The sequence below is a fragment of the Leptidea sinapis genome, chromosome 40 (assembly GCF_905404315.1).
Source record: "Leptidea sinapis chromosome 40, ilLepSina1.1, whole genome shotgun sequence".
NCBI classification, from domain to species: domain Eukaryota; kingdom Metazoa; phylum Arthropoda; class Insecta; order Lepidoptera; family Pieridae; genus Leptidea; species Leptidea sinapis.
Window position 1 is genome coordinate 5772215 of NC_066304.1, and position 19178 is coordinate 5791392.

At 36.7% G+C, this 19178-nt stretch overlaps 1 protein-coding gene across 2 annotated transcripts in view; it reads right to left on the reverse strand.

Annotated features, from left to right (window-relative positions):
* Window positions 1-214: 214 nt before the first annotated feature.
* LOC126976412 (galanin receptor type 3) overlaps window positions 215-19178 on the reverse strand; it is a 180843-nt gene continuing 161879 nt past the window's right edge. For both annotated transcript variants that reach the window (XM_050824732.1, XM_050824730.1), the window contains exons 2-5: window positions 7546-7670; window positions 5925-6100; window positions 5237-5378; window positions 215-1049 (exon numbers count right to left, since the gene is read on the reverse strand). In XM_050824732.1, coding sequence (XP_050680689.1) covers window positions 370-1049; window positions 5237-5378; window positions 5925-6100; window positions 7546-7651 — 1104 coding nt within the window. In that variant the 5' untranslated portion in view covers window positions 7652-7670 and the 3' untranslated portion in view covers window positions 215-369. The remainder of the gene's footprint in view (window positions 1050-5236; window positions 5379-5924; window positions 6101-7545; window positions 7671-19178) is intronic.

The window sequence follows — 19178 nt, forward strand, 5'->3', positions numbered from 1 at the left end:
GTAACCTGACTGCACTGTTTTATTCAAGAGAACAATATTATAAATGAAATAACATCAAAGTAAAAAATTGTTTTGCCAAATGCTTGTTTCCATTTTAACCTTAATCCTTCATTGTGACAGTGAAAAATATTTATAGATCACATCACAAACATACTAAAAAGGTCACCACACATTTATATAAGTCCGGCGTGACAAATATGCCAATAAAACACAATTCAGTGTTTCGTACACTTTATTGCTTCACGTATATAATTCACCATTAAATCTTAAACAATCTTACAACGACGAAACGAACGCGTAGACTAAACGAGGCACAGAGACAGGAATCACAGATCGAAAGAGCTTAGAAGATAATAATTACAATGTACATCAATATAGGAAACTGGATGGAGGAGGTCGCGGGGAGGGGGCGGGTCTCGCGAGTCGAGGGTGGAAAGCCCCGAGGGCCGCTTCATTCGTAGAAGACGGTCTTTCCTCTCGGACTCGCAGCTGTGGTATCCGCCAAGCCGTGCACGCGGCTGTGAGGGCGTGTCTATTCAGAAGCCAGTACGCCGCCGCGTTCAAAGCTGAGTGGGTGAGACCAAGGAGTAGTGCATACTGAGCTAATATCCGCGGAGCATTGAGGCCGAACGCGTTGCAGATGACGATTGCCGCGTGTGGACACCAGCTCACTGCGAATAGCAGCGCTATACCGATGAGCACATTGCCGAGGCGCCGCCGGGAGTGCAGCGTCGATGTTTGTGGTTGAGGTCCAAGGAGGCTCGGCTGCAATTTCTTTCCCCGAACATCGCCGACGTCGACTGCATCACGGCGCTCTCTGGGCCCCACCCCGGCGACTATGATGACGTGTGTCGGGCGGCGCATCAGTGGGAGAGGGAGAGGTAGCTCTCCGTGAGCTGCGCGGGCTGTTAGAGACAGAGCCGTGAGTTTGACCCTGACTGTCCAGTGGCAGCGAGTGACCGCAATCACGGGGACGCAGTACGTCAGCACAGCGTGGGCGGCGGCGAGCGGTGGAAATGACAAACACGATGCTATTAAAGTTACTCCACCTGTAACAATCCAAAGCTCAGAATTAAACAATATTTTAATAAGTCAACGCTTGTCTCTCCCCAGTCCTTGAAAGAAGAATTAAGTTGGTGCTAATCATTGCTAATAGAATTATTCTAAAGCTCAAATAAAATTTGAAAACAAAATTTTATGAACGATTCGGGGCTTGAACCCGCGACCTCTCGCATTCCGTGCGAGTGCTCTTCCAACTGAGCTAACCTAAGCTAAAGTTCGAGTGACGTACCGTCATAAAATCTTGTATGCTTTGTTCATCACTCAGGTCGCGGGTTCGAGTCCCGCATCGTTCATAAAATGACGGGTTATCATTTTAAAAACATAACAACTCATTCTAAAGCTGTTAGGGCAATATCTTTACGAATATAACTTTCGAGTTATATCGGCTATAGCAACAATATCAGTTTTAAACATGGATATGCCTACAAATCTCAAAGTATGGAACTTTAAGAGAAGGTATTCAATGTTATAACGTCTTATGCATTCTCATATCTTTGTATTAAATATAATCTAATATATAAAATTCTCGTGTCATGGTGTTAAACTTGTTAACTCCTCCGAAACATTCATGAAATTTTGAGTGCATATTGGGTAGGTCTGAGAATCGGACAACATCTATTTTTCATCCCCCTAAATGTTAAGGGTGGTCCACACGAATTTTTTTTTGACATTATTTTTTAAATTTGTTTGAAAAATACATACAACTTCAAATTTTCACCCATCTACGATCAACAGTTACTTTTGTATAGCGATTTTAATATCGGCAATACAACGTTTGCTGGGTCAGCTAGTAAAAGTACAAATGACTCGCTAGTAACCATTTTAGTTGGTGTTTGTGTTGGGTGTGCCACATACATTCATGTACATATACAAAAAAATGATGTGGTAGAATAGAATGTAGAATCGACACAAATTCTACTCGCTTCTGTATGCGACTGTCGCGCCTGCGCACGTCTCATTTAACGGTTTTGTTCCACGCACTTTTTCACGGATTTTTTCTTACGGTTTAACTATCACATTTTTTTCAGTTCGGTCGCGCAGTAAAATCCCTATCCCCTCCAAGCCTGCCGTAAGGAACTTCGTTCCAATAATGATATTATATCCTCATCGTCATCATCATCACCACTGTGTCGTTAAAGTAGCGTTAAGATGTGTTTTCGTTCGAAAGTTTTTTCTCTAACTCACTTTGCCAATATAACTGCCACGTTATATTGGCAAAGTGAGTAAAACAAAAGTAAAGTCTTTTTATTTTTAGGGTTAATGTGTATATGTATGCCTGTGATACTGACAAACAATGTGGCATTCTATTAGTAAAATAATTTTAAAATAATTTCAGTAGATATGATATTTTATATTGAGAGAGATTACCCTCTGCAACCTCAAAAACTTCAGCTCTTTATAACATTATACTTTATAGTATACATAAGTGCTTTTCAAATTCAAATTCAAAAACTCTTTATTCATATAGGTCCTGGAAATGACACTTATGAATATCAAAAAATACTTCGTAAAGGGTTGTGCTAATGGGAAGAAGTAACATGAAACTCATTGCCATTTTAAGTCAAGTAAACATTTTAATTGTTTTACAAATCATTTCAATTACAATATACGCAAAGTGACGCAACAAAAATACTCAAATGTCGAAATCTGAAGGGCTTACACGAGTAAGTTATAAAGAAAAAAAAGTAAATTAATACTTCTAAACACAAGAGTATAGTAGATGCATCAATCCACACATACCGTAAATAAATAGAGGCATTATGTGAACATTTCATAAAATAAAATATATAATAACTTTAACTTTAAAGGAAATAATAATAAAAAAAAAACACATCAAGCAGACCTCGCGATTACAAGACCAGCCACCACGAGTAGCACCCGTTCACGAGCATGACGCATCGCCTCCCTCGACCATATTTTAGGGAAGGGAACGACCCGCCCCACATCGCCGCCACAAGCAGAGACATTTAATCGAGCATGACGATGCCTGTCTCGAGAAATCTACCGAATAACAAAACAATGTTCATCTACATATTATGCAATACTAAATGCCTCTACTTACAATTTTGTTGCGTAAAAAATAGTAAAAAATGGCATGTTCGAGTTTTGGTTACGTCACAAATTATATTACGTCATTAAATTACATTGCAACAAGATTGATGTCCTTAATGGTTCTTGCAAGTCACCTTAAGTCCCAAGTTACAGAGCGTCGCCATTTTGATATCCTGATAACTTAATAAGTACTGTCATTATGTTATCTATTAAGGAGATTAAACGCGGTTCGCGCTCGTCATAAATTCATTCATCAAGATGAATACGGTTGAAAATATTAATGCCTGATTTGTCTATGAGCTTATGCAGAGTTGGGTGACAATTTTGTCTGTAGCGCGGAGTTCTGAAATTTTGAATGGAGATAAATTACGGGTAGCAGATTAAACTGTGGTATTTATGCACGTTTAAATATACACGGACGTGATAGCCGTTGGGGCAATAAGGTCCTCTAATGATGACCGCGTACCGGAAGACTCAGTGTTGGTATGCAAGGGGGGCCGACGATATGGTCAAGATCGTCGGAATACGTTGGATACGCCAGGGCAGCGCAGGACCGATTGTCGTTGAGATCTTTGGGGTAGGCCTTTGTCCAGCAGTGAACGTCTTCCAGCTGATATAATGACTGTGCTACATACATAGGATACTCATGTTTACAGCACAATCTCTGATTGCGCGTGGTTTGCCTCATCGTTCTGTCAATGCGTACTATTTTACGTGTACTAATAGATTGCTTATAAATACGATGATTTGAGTGAATGTATCTGAAAGCCATTGAGACAAGCTATAAGACCATGCAAAATAAACCATCTTATAAATAAAATAAGGGTCAGAATATGGTGACGGAATAGTGTGCCGTACGGCACTTATCCGCACCAAAGTGGTGCCTTTTTCTGAAGGTGCGTGCTGAAAGCAGTAATGTTTGAAACATAATTCTGTTTCGGTTTGAAGGACGCTGTAGCTTGTGACATTACTGGGATAATAAGACTTAACATTGTTTGTCAAATCATTAGGAGAGATTATATTGCGTCTCGAAATTTGTGAGCCTGCCAGTTGGAATACTAATTTGTCATTAGAGTTCTGATGCCAATACTTAGAAAAGCTTTTAGGGAATATTACTATATAGTAAAGGGGGGCTATTTTTGGTAATCATGGGCTTAATCAAAATGTATGGCTTACCTAGGCCAGATTAAACAAATACCTGGAAAATTTAAAAATTGCTTTTTCTAATAAATAGAGTGTTGTAGAAAGTTCTTTGATTAAAGTGAGGGTTACACATTCTTCTTTTGTATGACAATAAGGGATGATACATGCAGGGCGTTCAGCTGATATTGATTCGCCCTGCCCATTACAATACAGTGCCGCCCAGGATTCTTGAAAACCCAAAAATTATGAGCAGCACTACAATTACGCCCGTCTCCTTGAGACATAAGGTGTTAAGTTTCGTTCTTATTCAAATAAAATGCTTTTTAAAGAAGGACAGTCTCCCTGAAAGCGTGCTCTGGAAAGGTCACGAAACGTCGGGTTAAATAAAGTAACAATAAAAATGTAATTATTACGCAAATACCGAATGTACAGTTACACGCGTTTAAATTATTTTAAAAGTATTTTATTTAAATACAGTTCTGCTTTGGCACACACTAAAAATTACGCTTAGTTGGAAAGAATTATGAAATAACTTGTCGAAGAGACATAAACTTGGGCGCAGTATTAGAATATAGGAAAGGCTTTATGAAACATAAGAGAGACTCGAATAGGTATGACTATCAATTTCTATATTACTCACATTCATATATTATGATATATTTGTAATACAAGATATTATCCTATCAAAAACCTAAGCTCTTATTCAAATATTTAAATTTTGTGAATGTGTTTGAGCGGACTTCTAGAAGTTTAGTTTACCACTGACCTGATGGGTGGCGCTGCACTTGATTTCTAGGAATAATTTTTATTTTTTCAGACTTCACAGATAACTTACTAACATTTCAAAAATCTCTGGGGCAGGACAATTTTAACGATAAGATTTTCCCTGCCCTATTTTGTATGTCATTTGTTAATTTGAAAACTTTCCATGTGGCAAAGTTTTGAAATGATGATTATTGTTTATGTTAAGTTATGTTACCAAGTAAGAAGGCCATGATCCACACAACAGCCACGGCGAGATAGGGCCTCGCACATAGCGACCCTCGACCACGCCTCACCGCGCCACATCTGTCTGCAGCCATGGCGACCAGCGATAGAGTGCTCGCTGCCACCGGCACTGACTGCGAATTCAACACATTTCAACTGCATAACAATCGGGGCTACTATTAACCATTAATGACTTTTTAAACGACAAGTAAGCGTGGAAGCAAGCTCTTATCTGCCCAACATGGGCAACCAACAAAAAACAATGTCAATTCTCTAAAGTACGTGCCAGATCTTTGGTCACCCCTCTTTGTAAGGCGCCTGGACAATAGATTATCTAGATATGCTTCATTTGTTTTCCATTAAATGAGTCAGTAAGAATAGTTCCGTATCGAGATATTCCGTTTATAATAAAAGAGAGCCTCTTTCTGACCGAATGATTTGCCTTTAATTTCTTACATACCAGAAAGGTCTGGTACATACCTCTTTATACCTTTGAGAGGTGACTCTCAAATCGGCTAGGTGCCTGAATAACTCTGTTATGAGTTTTTGTGCCGAATAATCCCAAGGACGCATCGTCTTCACCCCAAAGGGAACAAAAATGTATCCATCACCGATTGATGCATATTTTCCGCTATTATTTACATACATATTCTTTAATAAATGAAGTTGAAAGTGCTCACCTCGATGTAGTATATGATATGACAAGGCAGATGGTGGATCCTAGCAGCCCTGGTGGCAGCAAGCGGAGCGCTGGCAGCACACACCAGCAGGTCAGCCGTGCACGCGCTCAGTAGCTGCGGGGTTCTCAGGCGAGAGGCGCCGCTTGAAGCCAATGCGGCCATCAGGCTCACATTGCCTGCAAATGAATGAATTAATGAAAATTGTGTTTTATGAAAATACGGGACGAGACGAGCAAGACGTTCAGCTGATGGTAATTGATACGCTCTGCCCATTACAATGCAGTGCCGGTCCAAATTCTTGAAAAGCCCAAAAATTCTGAGCGGCACTACAATTGCACTCGTCGCCTAGAGACATAAGATGTTAAGTCTCATTTGCCCAGTAATTTCACTAGCTACGGCGCCCTTCAGACCAAAATACAGTAATGTTTACACATTACTGCTTCACGGCAGAAATAGGCGCCGTCGTGGTACCCATAATCTAGCCGGCATCCGGTGCAAAGCAGCCTCCCACTGGTAAAAGAGTAGTATTCCAAAGAGTTGTTTCGCCTGATTCCTGCCGCCGAATTCCAACTTCGCACGACACGGCTAATATTAGGATATCATCCCCACCATCTGGATTTCAGGCGATCCTCCACAGTGCAGTTTACAAATTACTTTCTTCCACGTACAACAAAACTGTGGATTGAGCTTCCATGTGGGGTGTTTCCGGAACGATATGACATGAGTACCTTCAAAAAAAGCGCGTCCACTTTTCTTAAAGGTCGGCAACGCACCTGTGGTTTCTCTAGTGTTACAAGATAATATGGACGGTGTTGATCACTTAACATCAGGTGACCCGTACGCTTATCCTCCTTTTCTGAGAAATATTAAAATCGGTTAAGTCTACCTTAGCCGACAACTTGAAATCGTAAATTGCATTAGTTAATCTTTAGGATTTTAGGATCATTTTTTTTTATAAAGTTAACGCTCACTTCTGGGATTTATACTCTCTCACACACACAGCGAGGTACGTTTATTGAAATGATGGGAAACCTCTGCTTGCGGCCATGTTTTAACTGGCAAATATGGATTATCGTTAGCGCATCGTGTCATATATATATATACTATGCACTGCAAGTCTTCAATTGTACTTCAAGAATCTATGATTCGCGTATGCCTGAATATATATCTAGCAAAAGACATAAAAATGATATTAGCATTCACAAACAAAGCGATTTTTAAATAGTTGCGGAACAATTATTTTTTTGGTTCTCTAATAATAATAATAATTCCAATCTAAGGCCTATTTCCGTATATTATAACATGCACCTATTGTCTGGGATCTTGTTGTAAAAGCATCTACATCGCCCCACAATAGACTTACTAACTCGACTAAGCCGAGTAGTAGACATAGCAAGTTTATGTTTGTTCCTCGTGTTAACATTATGATTGTCACAGTTTTTAGCAAATTTCTCAATGTGTTTATTATGAACATATAGAACATTATCAAGAATATAATGAGAAGCAACAGTTAAAATGTTTATTTCTTTAAATTTTTCTCTTAATGATTCTTTAGGACCTAGGTTATAAATGGTTAATGAGAAAAAGCTCCAATTGGAATGCCAGTTGAGTAGGAACTCACCAATAATACCAATGACAGAGACAAGTACGTAGAGCGCGAGGAGTACTGCGAGATGCACATGAGTGCGTTCCTCTTCCACCCCCTCCTCACTCCAGTTGCCGTACATCTTGATGCATCACTGGTGTCTGTAACAATACACAATTCTCAGCTTACTACTTAGATGTTAAATCTCCCTAACTATAAGCATTCTTTTGCTAAACGTAAAAAAATACGCATAGATACACTTTTGCAAAAATTCGCGCGCCAAAATCCAAGCAATATTCAAGGTTTAGAGTGCCTGGAATGCGGAGTGTTAAGCCATGACAAACATCCACATAAAACCCAATTATTGAAAACCATTTTACAATAACAAAACACGTAAAAATTGCCAATAAATTCAGACAAATTTTTAATAACAATTAGATTTTAGAAGATTAATAATTTGTGAGTCATCATCTTGTTATGCACTTACCCAAAATAAAAGATGAACTCAGAAGAGTTGAGATCCATCAAGTAAATTTTATCGCTTTAGCATGACATGAGCTTTTTCAGACGTTGATACTCCCAGCGTGGTAATTGATGCACCCTGCCCATTACAATGCAGTGCCACTCAGGATTCTTGAAAACCGCAAAAATTCTGAGCGGCACTACAATTGCGCTCGTCACTTTGAGACATAAGATCATAAGTCTCATTTGCCCAGTAATTTTACTAGCGACGGCGCCCTTCAGAACGAAACACAATAATGTTTACACATTCGTTCATTACACGTCGTTGTGGTACCCATTACGAGGGCGGCACTGATAATTTCGGGAATCTAGGAAGTGACACAACATCACTATTTAAAAATGTATTTATTGCTTTTCGAAGTATTCTATGCGAAATTTGACACATTTTTTCATACCATGGAACTAATCATTGAAGCAACCATTCCATTCGGAAGTTGGGGTCTCCAAAATAGCCGTATTGTAAGCGTCCACAGCTTCTTCAGGTGATGAAAATCTCTGACCACGCAATTTATTCTTTATTTTAGGGAAAGTATAGAAATCATTAGGGCTTAGGTCGGGGCTGTACGGCGTATGGCCTAATAATTATATGTTTTCTTGCTCTAAAAACTCTTTTGTTCTGTGCGCGGTGTGAGAACTCGCATTGTCGTGGAGGATGATGCGGCGATAGCAGTTCTCTTTACGGAGTTCAGAAACGACCTGTGGCAAACAAATGCTAGCATACCATTCTGCATTAACCGTTCTTTGTCCCTCAAGAGGAATATTCGCAACATGGCCGGTTTTGGAGACAAACGTGGCCACCATTTTTTTTGCAACAACAACACTCCGTGAACGAACGATTTTTGTTTTTTGGCTTTAACTCTTTTTCGAACACCCAAACTCGTGACTGTTAATATTATTTGTATTTGACTCATGCCAATGTCTAAAGTTGCCTGAATTTCGCGGTATGTCACATGTCGATCTTCCTCAATCAGCTTACGCACAGCATCAACGTTTTCTTTGCTGACTGCAGTTTTTGGACGACTTTGACGGGGATCATCACTGAGCTTGACACGTCCACGTTGAAATTCAGCAAACCAGCGATAAATAGTGGTTTTGGATGGGGCTTCATCACCAAATGCAGAAATCATCCGGTCAACACACTGTTTTTGTGTTAAACCACTTCGAAAGTCATAATAAATAATCACTTAGAATTTTCTCGAGTCGATAAAAAGATTTTAATATGACAGGAACAGTGGAAATATTCCATTCCCGATACTTTTAGTGCAGCCCTCGTATCTAGGCCGGTTTCCTGTGCACGGGACCCGCTAGTAAATGCCTTTAGCCACCTCTTACGACACCTTTGTGCCTGGGACTTTCCTATTCTTTTTATGTCCCGGGAAAGCATAGGACGAATGCCGACAGCGGGAAGCCCACGTCAGTCATATAATTTATTTATTTAACAAATAAACACAGTGAAATAAATAAATTGTGTTTTATATCGTATCATCTAATATTAGATTTGGAAACTATCATGAGTTTGTTCCCGGCCTGTCTAAACTATATATTCAAGTTAGTTCTCAGCCGAGTCACGTATTTCAATTCACTGATACGAATGGAAACATTCTCATGCAAATGGTTGATAGGAATGCCCGAACTTGTCAGGGCTAACTTTATATGGAACTTAGATAGCTTTTTTATTTACATGATCTAAATTTTCAACTGAAAGAAAATTTTAGTATATATATATAACTAGCTGACACAGCAAACGTTGTATTGCTGATATTAAAATTGCGATACAAAAGTAACTGTTGATCGTAGATGGGTGAAAATTTGAAGTTGTATGTATTTTTTAATGCTGACTCATAATCAAACAAATTTGAAAAAAAATGTCAAAAAAATAAAAATAAAAAAACCGTGTGGACGTAGTTAATAATAGTTATAGTTATATTATTATTATAGTTTAGTTTATATAATCCGTTGGACCACCCTTAACATTTAAAGGATGAAAAATAGATATTGTCCGATTCTCAGACCTACCCAATATGCACTCAAAATTTCATGAGAATCGGTCAAGCCATTTCGGAGGAGTTCAAAGTTTAACACCATGACACGAGAATTTGATATATTAGAGATTTATCACATCAAGAAGGCGCTGCACATTTTATAGCAAAATTTCAATAGGTATATTTCTGGGCGCGTTATATTTTTTCATCTAAATTAAAAAGTAAAGAAAATACAATACTTAATGTTATTATTAATAGGAGAGGTGGTAAAACCAGTGGAATCTGCTGTATTTCTTGGCATTACTCTTGATTCCTAATTGCAATGCCCCCATATTGAAGGATTGGCGAATAGGCTTAGTTCTGCAGCATATGCGGTTAAGAAAATTAGACGGTTAACAGACGTAGATACGGCGCGACTAGTATACTTTAGTTATTTTCATAGTAATATGTCCTATGTTATATTGTTATGGGGCAGTGCGGCCGATATTAATACCATCTTTGTGCTGCAGAAGAGGGCTATTCGCGCGATTTATAACCTAGGTCCTGAAGAATCATTAAGAGAAAAATTTAAATAAATAAACATTTTGACTGTTGCTTCTCAATACATTTTTGATAATGTTTTGTATGCTTATAAGCACATTGAGGAATTTTCTAGAAACTGTGACATTCATAATGTTAACACGAGAAACAAACATAAACTTGTTATGCCTACTACTCGGTTTGGTCGAGTTAGTAAGTCTTTTGTTGGGCGATGTATATGCTTCTACAATATGTTCCCCGAAAATGTACAAAACAAATGTGTTACGAAATTTAAAAGAATTGTTAAAAAACGTTTGTGTGGGAAAGGTTACTATAGCATAAACGATTTTTTTAATGACACCACGGACTGGGAATAAAGCGAACACCCTCAGGCTCTTTAATTATAAATGTTTATTGTACGATATCACATTGTAATCCATATTTTTATATTTAAAAAAAAACCCGCTGAGTTTGTTGCGCCCATTCTTCTCAGGTCTGAGGCGGTCTCTTTTGAATGGGTGGTAGTTTTTGACGTTCAATAAGTGATTTTGAATGCTATTTTGAATAATAATTTGAAAAACTTATTTGAATAATAAAGAAATTTTTCAGTTTTCAAGTTGATACGGCTTAATTACTAAATTAGTCAGGGGGCTTTTAAATAGGAAAAATTGTAACTATATTTTAGGATCAGTGTACTAACACTTGGTAAAATTTGTATTTTACTAATAAATTTTGATCCAAGTAGGTTTAAATGAATGATTTTTATTGTATTTATTTATTTATATATGACTTATTCTTTTACTGTAAAAAAAAAATAATCAAACCTAGCTTAATAATTAATATTTTTTTTCTCTTCTCTCTTTATTGCAATAGTCGCGATCTGTTGGTAATTTCAAACAATGAGCAACAATTTTGTCTGCTTGCGCTGGGATTTTATTTTTTACTTGAGAGTGACCCATTGGCCACGTGCCTCAGCAGGACGTTCAGCTGATGGTAACTGATACGCCCTGCTCATTACAATGCAGTGCCGCTCAGGATTCTTGAAATACCCAAAAATTCTAAGCAGCACCACAATTGCGCCCGACACCTTGAGACATAAGATGTTAAGTCTCATTTGCCCAGTAATTTCACTAGCTACGGCACCCTTCAAACCGAAACACAGTAATGCTTACACATTACTGCTTCACAGTAGAAATAAGCACCGTTGTGGTACCCATTATCTAGCCGGCATCCTGTGCACAGAGCCTCCCACTGGCAAATAGTCAAAACGTGTTATCAAGCTAGTCACACTATGTCTCCTTAGTCAGGTGAACTGAACACAGTCGCTGTTGATCAGATGTTGTCAAATGGATCGAGCTGATACTGGGGTATTGCTGTCATCTCTGGTCTGGCACCAGATATGACAGCAATACTCCATGTGAGGCCGGACCTGCGCTTTGTAGAGCGCTAGAATGTGGACCGGCTTGAAGTATTGCCGTGCTCTATTTATGACGCCCAGTTTCTTTGAAGCCAGTTTGGCTTTGCCCTCCAGATGGCCACGGAATTGGCAATCGCTCGAGATTTCGAGACCCATAATACCGATACTAGTCGAGGCTGTAAGGGAAGTGTTGTTCAGGGCCGAGGCCAATATGTTGGGATGATTCGAAATCCTTTCGAAATATCTTTGGAGATGAAATAATTAATATTAAGTAATTATTTACTCTTTGGTCTTTATTAAGTAATTATTTTCTTTCTCATCGCTATTATATGTCACTATATCGCTGTTATCTTAGTTATATATCAATGAAAAGCTAAATGCAATTTATTACATTGTGGACTACGGGTTATATTATATCTTAGAAAATTCTTTCATTCTTATCCTAAAAAAAATGTGTTATTTATATTTAATACACAGCGGTGGCTAACGTTCAAAATTGAACACCGCTCTGCTTAAGGAATTCTTAATCTTCCCTCTGTGTATTTTTCATTTTCTATAAAAGCCAAGATTTTAATACATACTGCGGTTTCATCAACATTCTTTTGCGTAAGGTTAAACTCCAACGATTGTATTTCTCGTCGATTTCTACAAATAATAAAAGCCTTTGTTACATCTGTATTGGAATTTTTTATTATAATTGTCAAATATATGAGATTTAACGAAGTAGATATGTTTTCGTGTTCCTCTAAAACTTATAAATTTAAAATAAAACAAATCTTGGCACAAACAGAGTAAGTGGCACAAATTTTGTGACTTCTAAAGTCACAAAATTTGTGATTGTAACAACGCCTTACTGTGTTTGATTTATTTATTATTTTCTATTATTTTAAGATCTTCAATTTTGTAAACTGGTTGTTTGTTACTAAGTGTAATTAAAGTGTAAATTTAAATATTAAGTGTACTTGGTGAAACTGTTTAAGGAGACATCCATATGTCCATATTTCTATTTCACTATATCTTTTTTATGTTTAAGGATGTATCTGTATTTGTTTCCAAATAAAAAAATAATAAATATATATATAAAAGGATTGCTTGTAACTTATTCTAGTAGACTTCATAAGATACATATCTGGGTAAATGTATTCACTTTTATAATAAAGTCCCAGTCACTGTTCAGGCATTATCTATAAAAATATTTAAATTTTTATTAAAAAATGACTCCGTCGTAAATCCTACTACTCCACAGCTGAATATCTAAGTGATAGGACAGCCTGGGACTAGATTATGATTATTTTATAGCAATATCAATGACAAAATATTGCATATTTTATTAAAAAGAGCGCAAAAGAGAAAGCTGGGAGAGTTTCTTGCACCGCTTCTTCTCTCTCAGAGTGCCATTTGTTTTTGAAGCGATACTAGATACTGCTACTACTACGATCTAGTATATTAGAAAATACATCAAGAAGAATTTTAAAGGAATTATTTTGAGAAAATAAATGCTTTTAATAAAAAATAAAACCCCGTAACAGCTGTTCGCTGCCGTGACCAGGATTCGAACCTGGGTTACTACGGCCACAACGTAGGGTCCTAACCACTAGACGATCACGGCTATCGGAGCACTTACCAAATCATTGTAAAACTGTTATAGTTTTCACGTCATCTTAATATAACACGAACAAAACATCGACACCGCACAGTTTGTACTTACTTACTTTCTAAATTGCGACACCGATTTTTTGTAGTATAGTATTCAGTTTAAGAGCATTTTATTAGTTTAGAGCGTTTGCGTGTAATTCTTCATTTAACCTTCCGAAATCGGCAAGTGCCCCAGGGCACTAGATTTTTCAGATACCCCAAAATCGAAAGGGCCGTACGCCCTGACCAAGTTCTGATCCTAATTTTATTTATAAGATGGCTAATTTTGCATGGTCTTATAGATTGTTTCAATGGCTTTCAGATACATTCACTCAAATCATCCTAATTATAAGCAATCTAATAATACAGGTAAAATAATACGCATTGACAGACAGCTGAGCGCGCGTCAAAATCACGCAGATAAGGCATACCGTGGCGCGGGGGCCATTACCGGTTTAAGAAAGTTAAGCTATTTTTTATTTTATTTTATTTATTTAGATTCACCAGTGGTAATTACAATAATACATTTATAATTATTATTATTATGCTAATTTACAAGGGTCTTATTACTAAATGCATTACCTTTTAAGGTGAATACCGCATGCTAAATTATATTGTGTGAAATAGTTACATAAAATAAATATAAGTTATAAAACAACCATTCTATAATGTAATGAAATTAAGAAATTAACAAAATCTACTAAATAAGTAAAGATAAACGTATTAAACAAATCAAGAATACTTATAAATTATTTATTTACAATACATTTTTTTACATTTTTGCGAAACCTTGGCAATGAATCACTGAATGGGTCCAAGCATTTATAATCGTTTATAATTTTGCATAATCGCGACACAGGTGAATTGATCCCCAAAATAGTTCTGCGAGATGGTTTTTCAAATAAGTTCACAGGTTTACGTGGGCGTCTAGGCACTCTAAAATTAAACATAGACACCAGAAAGGAGTTGTCATAAATATTGTTAATACTTTTGTATAAGAAAAGTAAATCCAATATGTCCCTACGTTGTTTCAGAGTTAGTATATTAAAATATGTAAATCTTTCAGAGTATGTTGCGAGTGATCTAGATTTCCCAATTGAGAAAGCCAAGTGATAAAGAAAACGCTTCTGAATTCTTTCGATTCTGAGACAATGGCAAGCGCAGTGTGGTCTCCAGACGGTACTACCGTATTCCAAAATACTCACAACGAGACTTTTATGTAGGATCATCTTCGTGCGACAGTTCCTAAAAAGTTTGCCATTGCGAATTACAAATCCCAGCATTTTAGAGGCTCTGCTTACAATAGAGTCTATGTGCGGTATAAACGTAAGTTTGCTATCAAATATAACACCCAAATCCTTAATAGTATCTACTGTACTAAGAGGCATATTATCTAAATAGTATTTAGTTGTAATATTATTTTTGCATTTTGTAAACGTTATATGAAAGCATTTATTTTTATTCAGTATCATACCATTAAGCTCGGACCATCTAAATAAACAATTTAGGTCTGACTGCAATGCGCTAACGTCATCGGGACCATTGATTATCCTAAGAATTTTTAGGTCATCAGCAAACATAAATGGAGTGCAATGTTTAAAGCAGTTTGGAAGGTCGTTGATAAATATGTTAAATAGGAGAGGACCTAAATGCGACCCTTGTGGTACTCCTGATGTTATTTCGTATTTTACAGATTCAAATCCATTAGCCACTACGTAAAAACATCTGTCAGTAAGGTATGAATTTAACAAATTTAAAATTGATCCAGCAATGCCATATACAGATAACTTCAAGAGTAAGATGGGAATTGGCACTAGATCGAATGCTTTACTTAGATCAGTGTAGATAACATCTACTCTTTTCCTCTTATCAACCGCGTCTATTAATAATTCTCAAAAATTTACCAAGTTTGTGCATGTCGACCTTCCATTTATAAAGCCATGCTGGTAAACACTAAACGTATTTTTCAAGTAGCCATAAAGTCGTAAATAAATTAAGGCCTCAAATACCTTACCAAGCAAAGAAAGTATGGAAATTGGTCTGTAATTCGTAACACTTTTTTATCGCCACTTTTGTATACTGGTACCAGCTTGGCAATTTTCCACTTTTTAGGAAATACTCCCGTTTTTAATGAATTATTAAATAATACTTGTAGTGGTAGAGCAAGTGTCTCAGCACAGTTGATTAGGTACACAGGTGATATTTGATCAGGTCCAGCACCCTTATTACGATCGAGATGTTTAAGTTTCTGAATTATCTCATCTCGATCAAACTGTATAGACGATAGACACTGACAATTGAATTTAACATTGCTTAGGTTATTTAGAATTTCATTTTTTTCATATGGATTGTAATTCCGCTGAACGTATATGGATGAAAAGTGTGATGCAAATAGATTACAAATACCTTGACCATCAAATACACAAGTATTATCTTTTGTCATTTCAGCAGGATATGAATTGGAAGCATTTTGTTTTTTACGTTTTGTGAAGGTCCAAAAAAATTTTGAGTTAGAAGCGATTGCTTCTTCAGTAAATTCAATATAAGCGTTATAGCATTGTGTTGATAGTCTTTCACATCTTTTCTCCAATACTGATAATATTATCGCGTCCATCGGATTTTTGTACTTTTTATACCTTTTTCTTACTATTTCTTTTTCTTTTACTCTTTTGATTAAAGTTTTGTTGAACCACGCAGGAAATTTTTTACTATTATGAATTGTGATCTTAGGTATGTAAAGATCCATTGATGTTAGGATGTGGTCATATAAGACATCCACCATCTCATCAGTGCTGTCACAAGCTGAAAGCTTACCGTTCCAATTTAAATTACTAAGGTATTCGTTGATTGCCTTGAAATTAGCTCTTGCATAATTATATTTAACCATAGATTTATTCGTGCCTAACTTTTTTTCTACTTGTTTAGTATAGCTAACGTTTATAAGCAGAGGTGGATGAAGTGGATCAATTTTGCTTAGTTCTGTAATTGCACTATCCACTGAAATCTTCGGTGTCTCACTGTTAAACAAAACAAGATCTAATATTTTATTTTGACTATTTTTGATTCGATTATATTGGTGAAAATTGTTGACATGACAAAAGTCTATTAAGGTTTTAGATATACCAGATGTGTGATATTGAGTAGAAACGTCGTCAGCCAAGTCCCAATCTACACAGCTTAAATTAAAGTCTCCTACAATAAGAGAACAAACCGTATTACTTTCGGAGAGATGATTATAATTATCTAGGAAATTGTCTAGAACTATTTTACTTACTGGTGGAGGAATATAAGCAGCACAAATAGCTATTTTTTCACTTTTGTTTAATTCTAATATAACCCACAAGTCTTCACACCTACTTTCCCAGTTTTTCATTCGCTTAGAATTTAATTTATTGGAAACGGCAACTATTACTCCCCCACCTCCTTTTTTTATTGAATTAAACTGATCCTTGTCTCTCCTATAAACATTATAATTATTATTAAATATTTCTGAATTATAAATGCCTGTACATAGCCAAGTTTCGGTAAGAATTATAATATCATAGTTATTACAACAAATGCTACTATATAAGTTGTGAGTTTTGGTACGCAGACCTCTCACATTTTGGTAGTAAATATTTAAAGTATCGAATTTAGAAGAACTTTTGTCATATTTACATGCACTTGTACAATATTAATTAAGTTAATTGGTTAAGGTAATTCATATTTGTGATCACTTTATAGTCAGAGTTATCGGTTTTTCTCATAAATATTTTGCCGCTGCGCACCCAAACATACTTGTAGTTCAATTCTTTAGCCTTGCGTCGAGCAGCCCCGTGTAGTAACTTGTTTGAAGTTGATAAATGTTCACAAACATATACAGGACATTTAGCCCCTTGTATACCCAGATGAGAAGCATTTAATTTTTCAGTTGTATGTCCCTTATTGAACTTTATCACAGCAGCTAGGAGATGATCACGTACCAAAGGACTATTGAGTTGGACTATGATAGACCGTGGGCGTGTTGAGGTCGGATTCATTTTAGCTATACGAGTACAATGAGAAATATTACTTTCAGTTATATCGTATCCCACTGTCTTTGATAGCTGTTTTGTGATAGAAATTAAATTTTCATTTTTTGACTCAGGAACACATTGAATTTCAATATTGTTAGAACGGGCTTGCTGTTCCATTAAGTTAATTTTGTTCGTTATATCTGTAACAGTGCTTTGAAGTGATTCATTTTCACGTCTTTGTTTTTCAAATATATCAGAGTATTTATCAATTTCCTTTTTTATATCATCATATTGGCTGCTAATAAATGATACTGAACGTTGGAGCTCTTCAATTTTGCTATCAATACTTTTTAAGCAAGTGCTGACAGTCAAGGTTATAGTTTTGTTTATATTAGCCATTAAGTTTGACATTTCTTTTTCAAAAACTTCATTAACGATGTTTCGTACTTCTTCCAACTTAACGATGTTTCGTACTTCTTCCAACAATTAACTGCTTACTTAAGATATATTAACGGCCTTAAATTTAGCATATTATTGGTTTATTCTCTGGTATAACTTTATACCAAGTTTATTTATAAGGCTGTCTATGTATATACACTGACGGACTCAAAAACTGCATTAATGTTCAAGGCGCCTTTGAAATAAACATTTTAACCAAGTGTTTATGCAATATTTTAATTGAAACCTATAGTTTGGTTCGATAACTTCATAACAGCTTAGAATCAAATTCAAGTTCAAATATTTTCATTCATAGGATGTGACATCATTTATTAAAAGTCAAAAACTAACACTCATTCCAAAAGAATGCTTCAGACCTGAGATTTTGTTCGGAAGAGCTGTTTAACCTGATTCCTACCGCCGAATTCCACCTTCGCAGGACGCGCCACAAGTTAGGATATCATCCCCACCATCTGGATGTGTGGCGGTCCTCCACAGTGCGGTTTTCAAGGAGCTTTCGTCCACGTACTACAAAGCTGTGAAATGAGCTTCCTTGTGCGGTGTTTCAGGGACGATACGACATGGGTACCTTCAAAAAAAGCGCGTATACCTTCCTTAAAGGCCGGCAACGCTCTTGTGATTCCTCTGGTGTTGCAAGAGAATGTGGGCGGCGGTGATCACTTAACACCAGGATCGCTCGTTTGTCCTGCTATTCCATAAAAAAAAGAAGAACGGGCGCAACAAACTCAGCGGGCTTTTATTAATATATGGTTACAAAGTGATATTATACAATTAAACTTATTATTATGGAAATAAGGGACGAGACGAGCAGGACGTTCAGCTGATTGTAATTGATACGACCAGCCCATTACAATGCAGTGCCGCTCAGGATTATTGAAAAACCCAAAAATTCTGAGCGGCACTTCAACAGCGCTCGTCACCTTGAGACATACGTTGTCAAGTCTCACTTGCCCAGTAATTTTACTAGCTGCGGCGCCCTTCAGACTGAAACACAATAATAGGTACTTACACATTACTGTTTCACGGCAGAAATAGGCGCTATTGTGATACCTATAATCTAGCCGGCATCCTATGCAAAGGAGCCTCCTTAATATAACCATATAAGCCTCCAACAGTATATTTGAAGTTTGTATAATAATA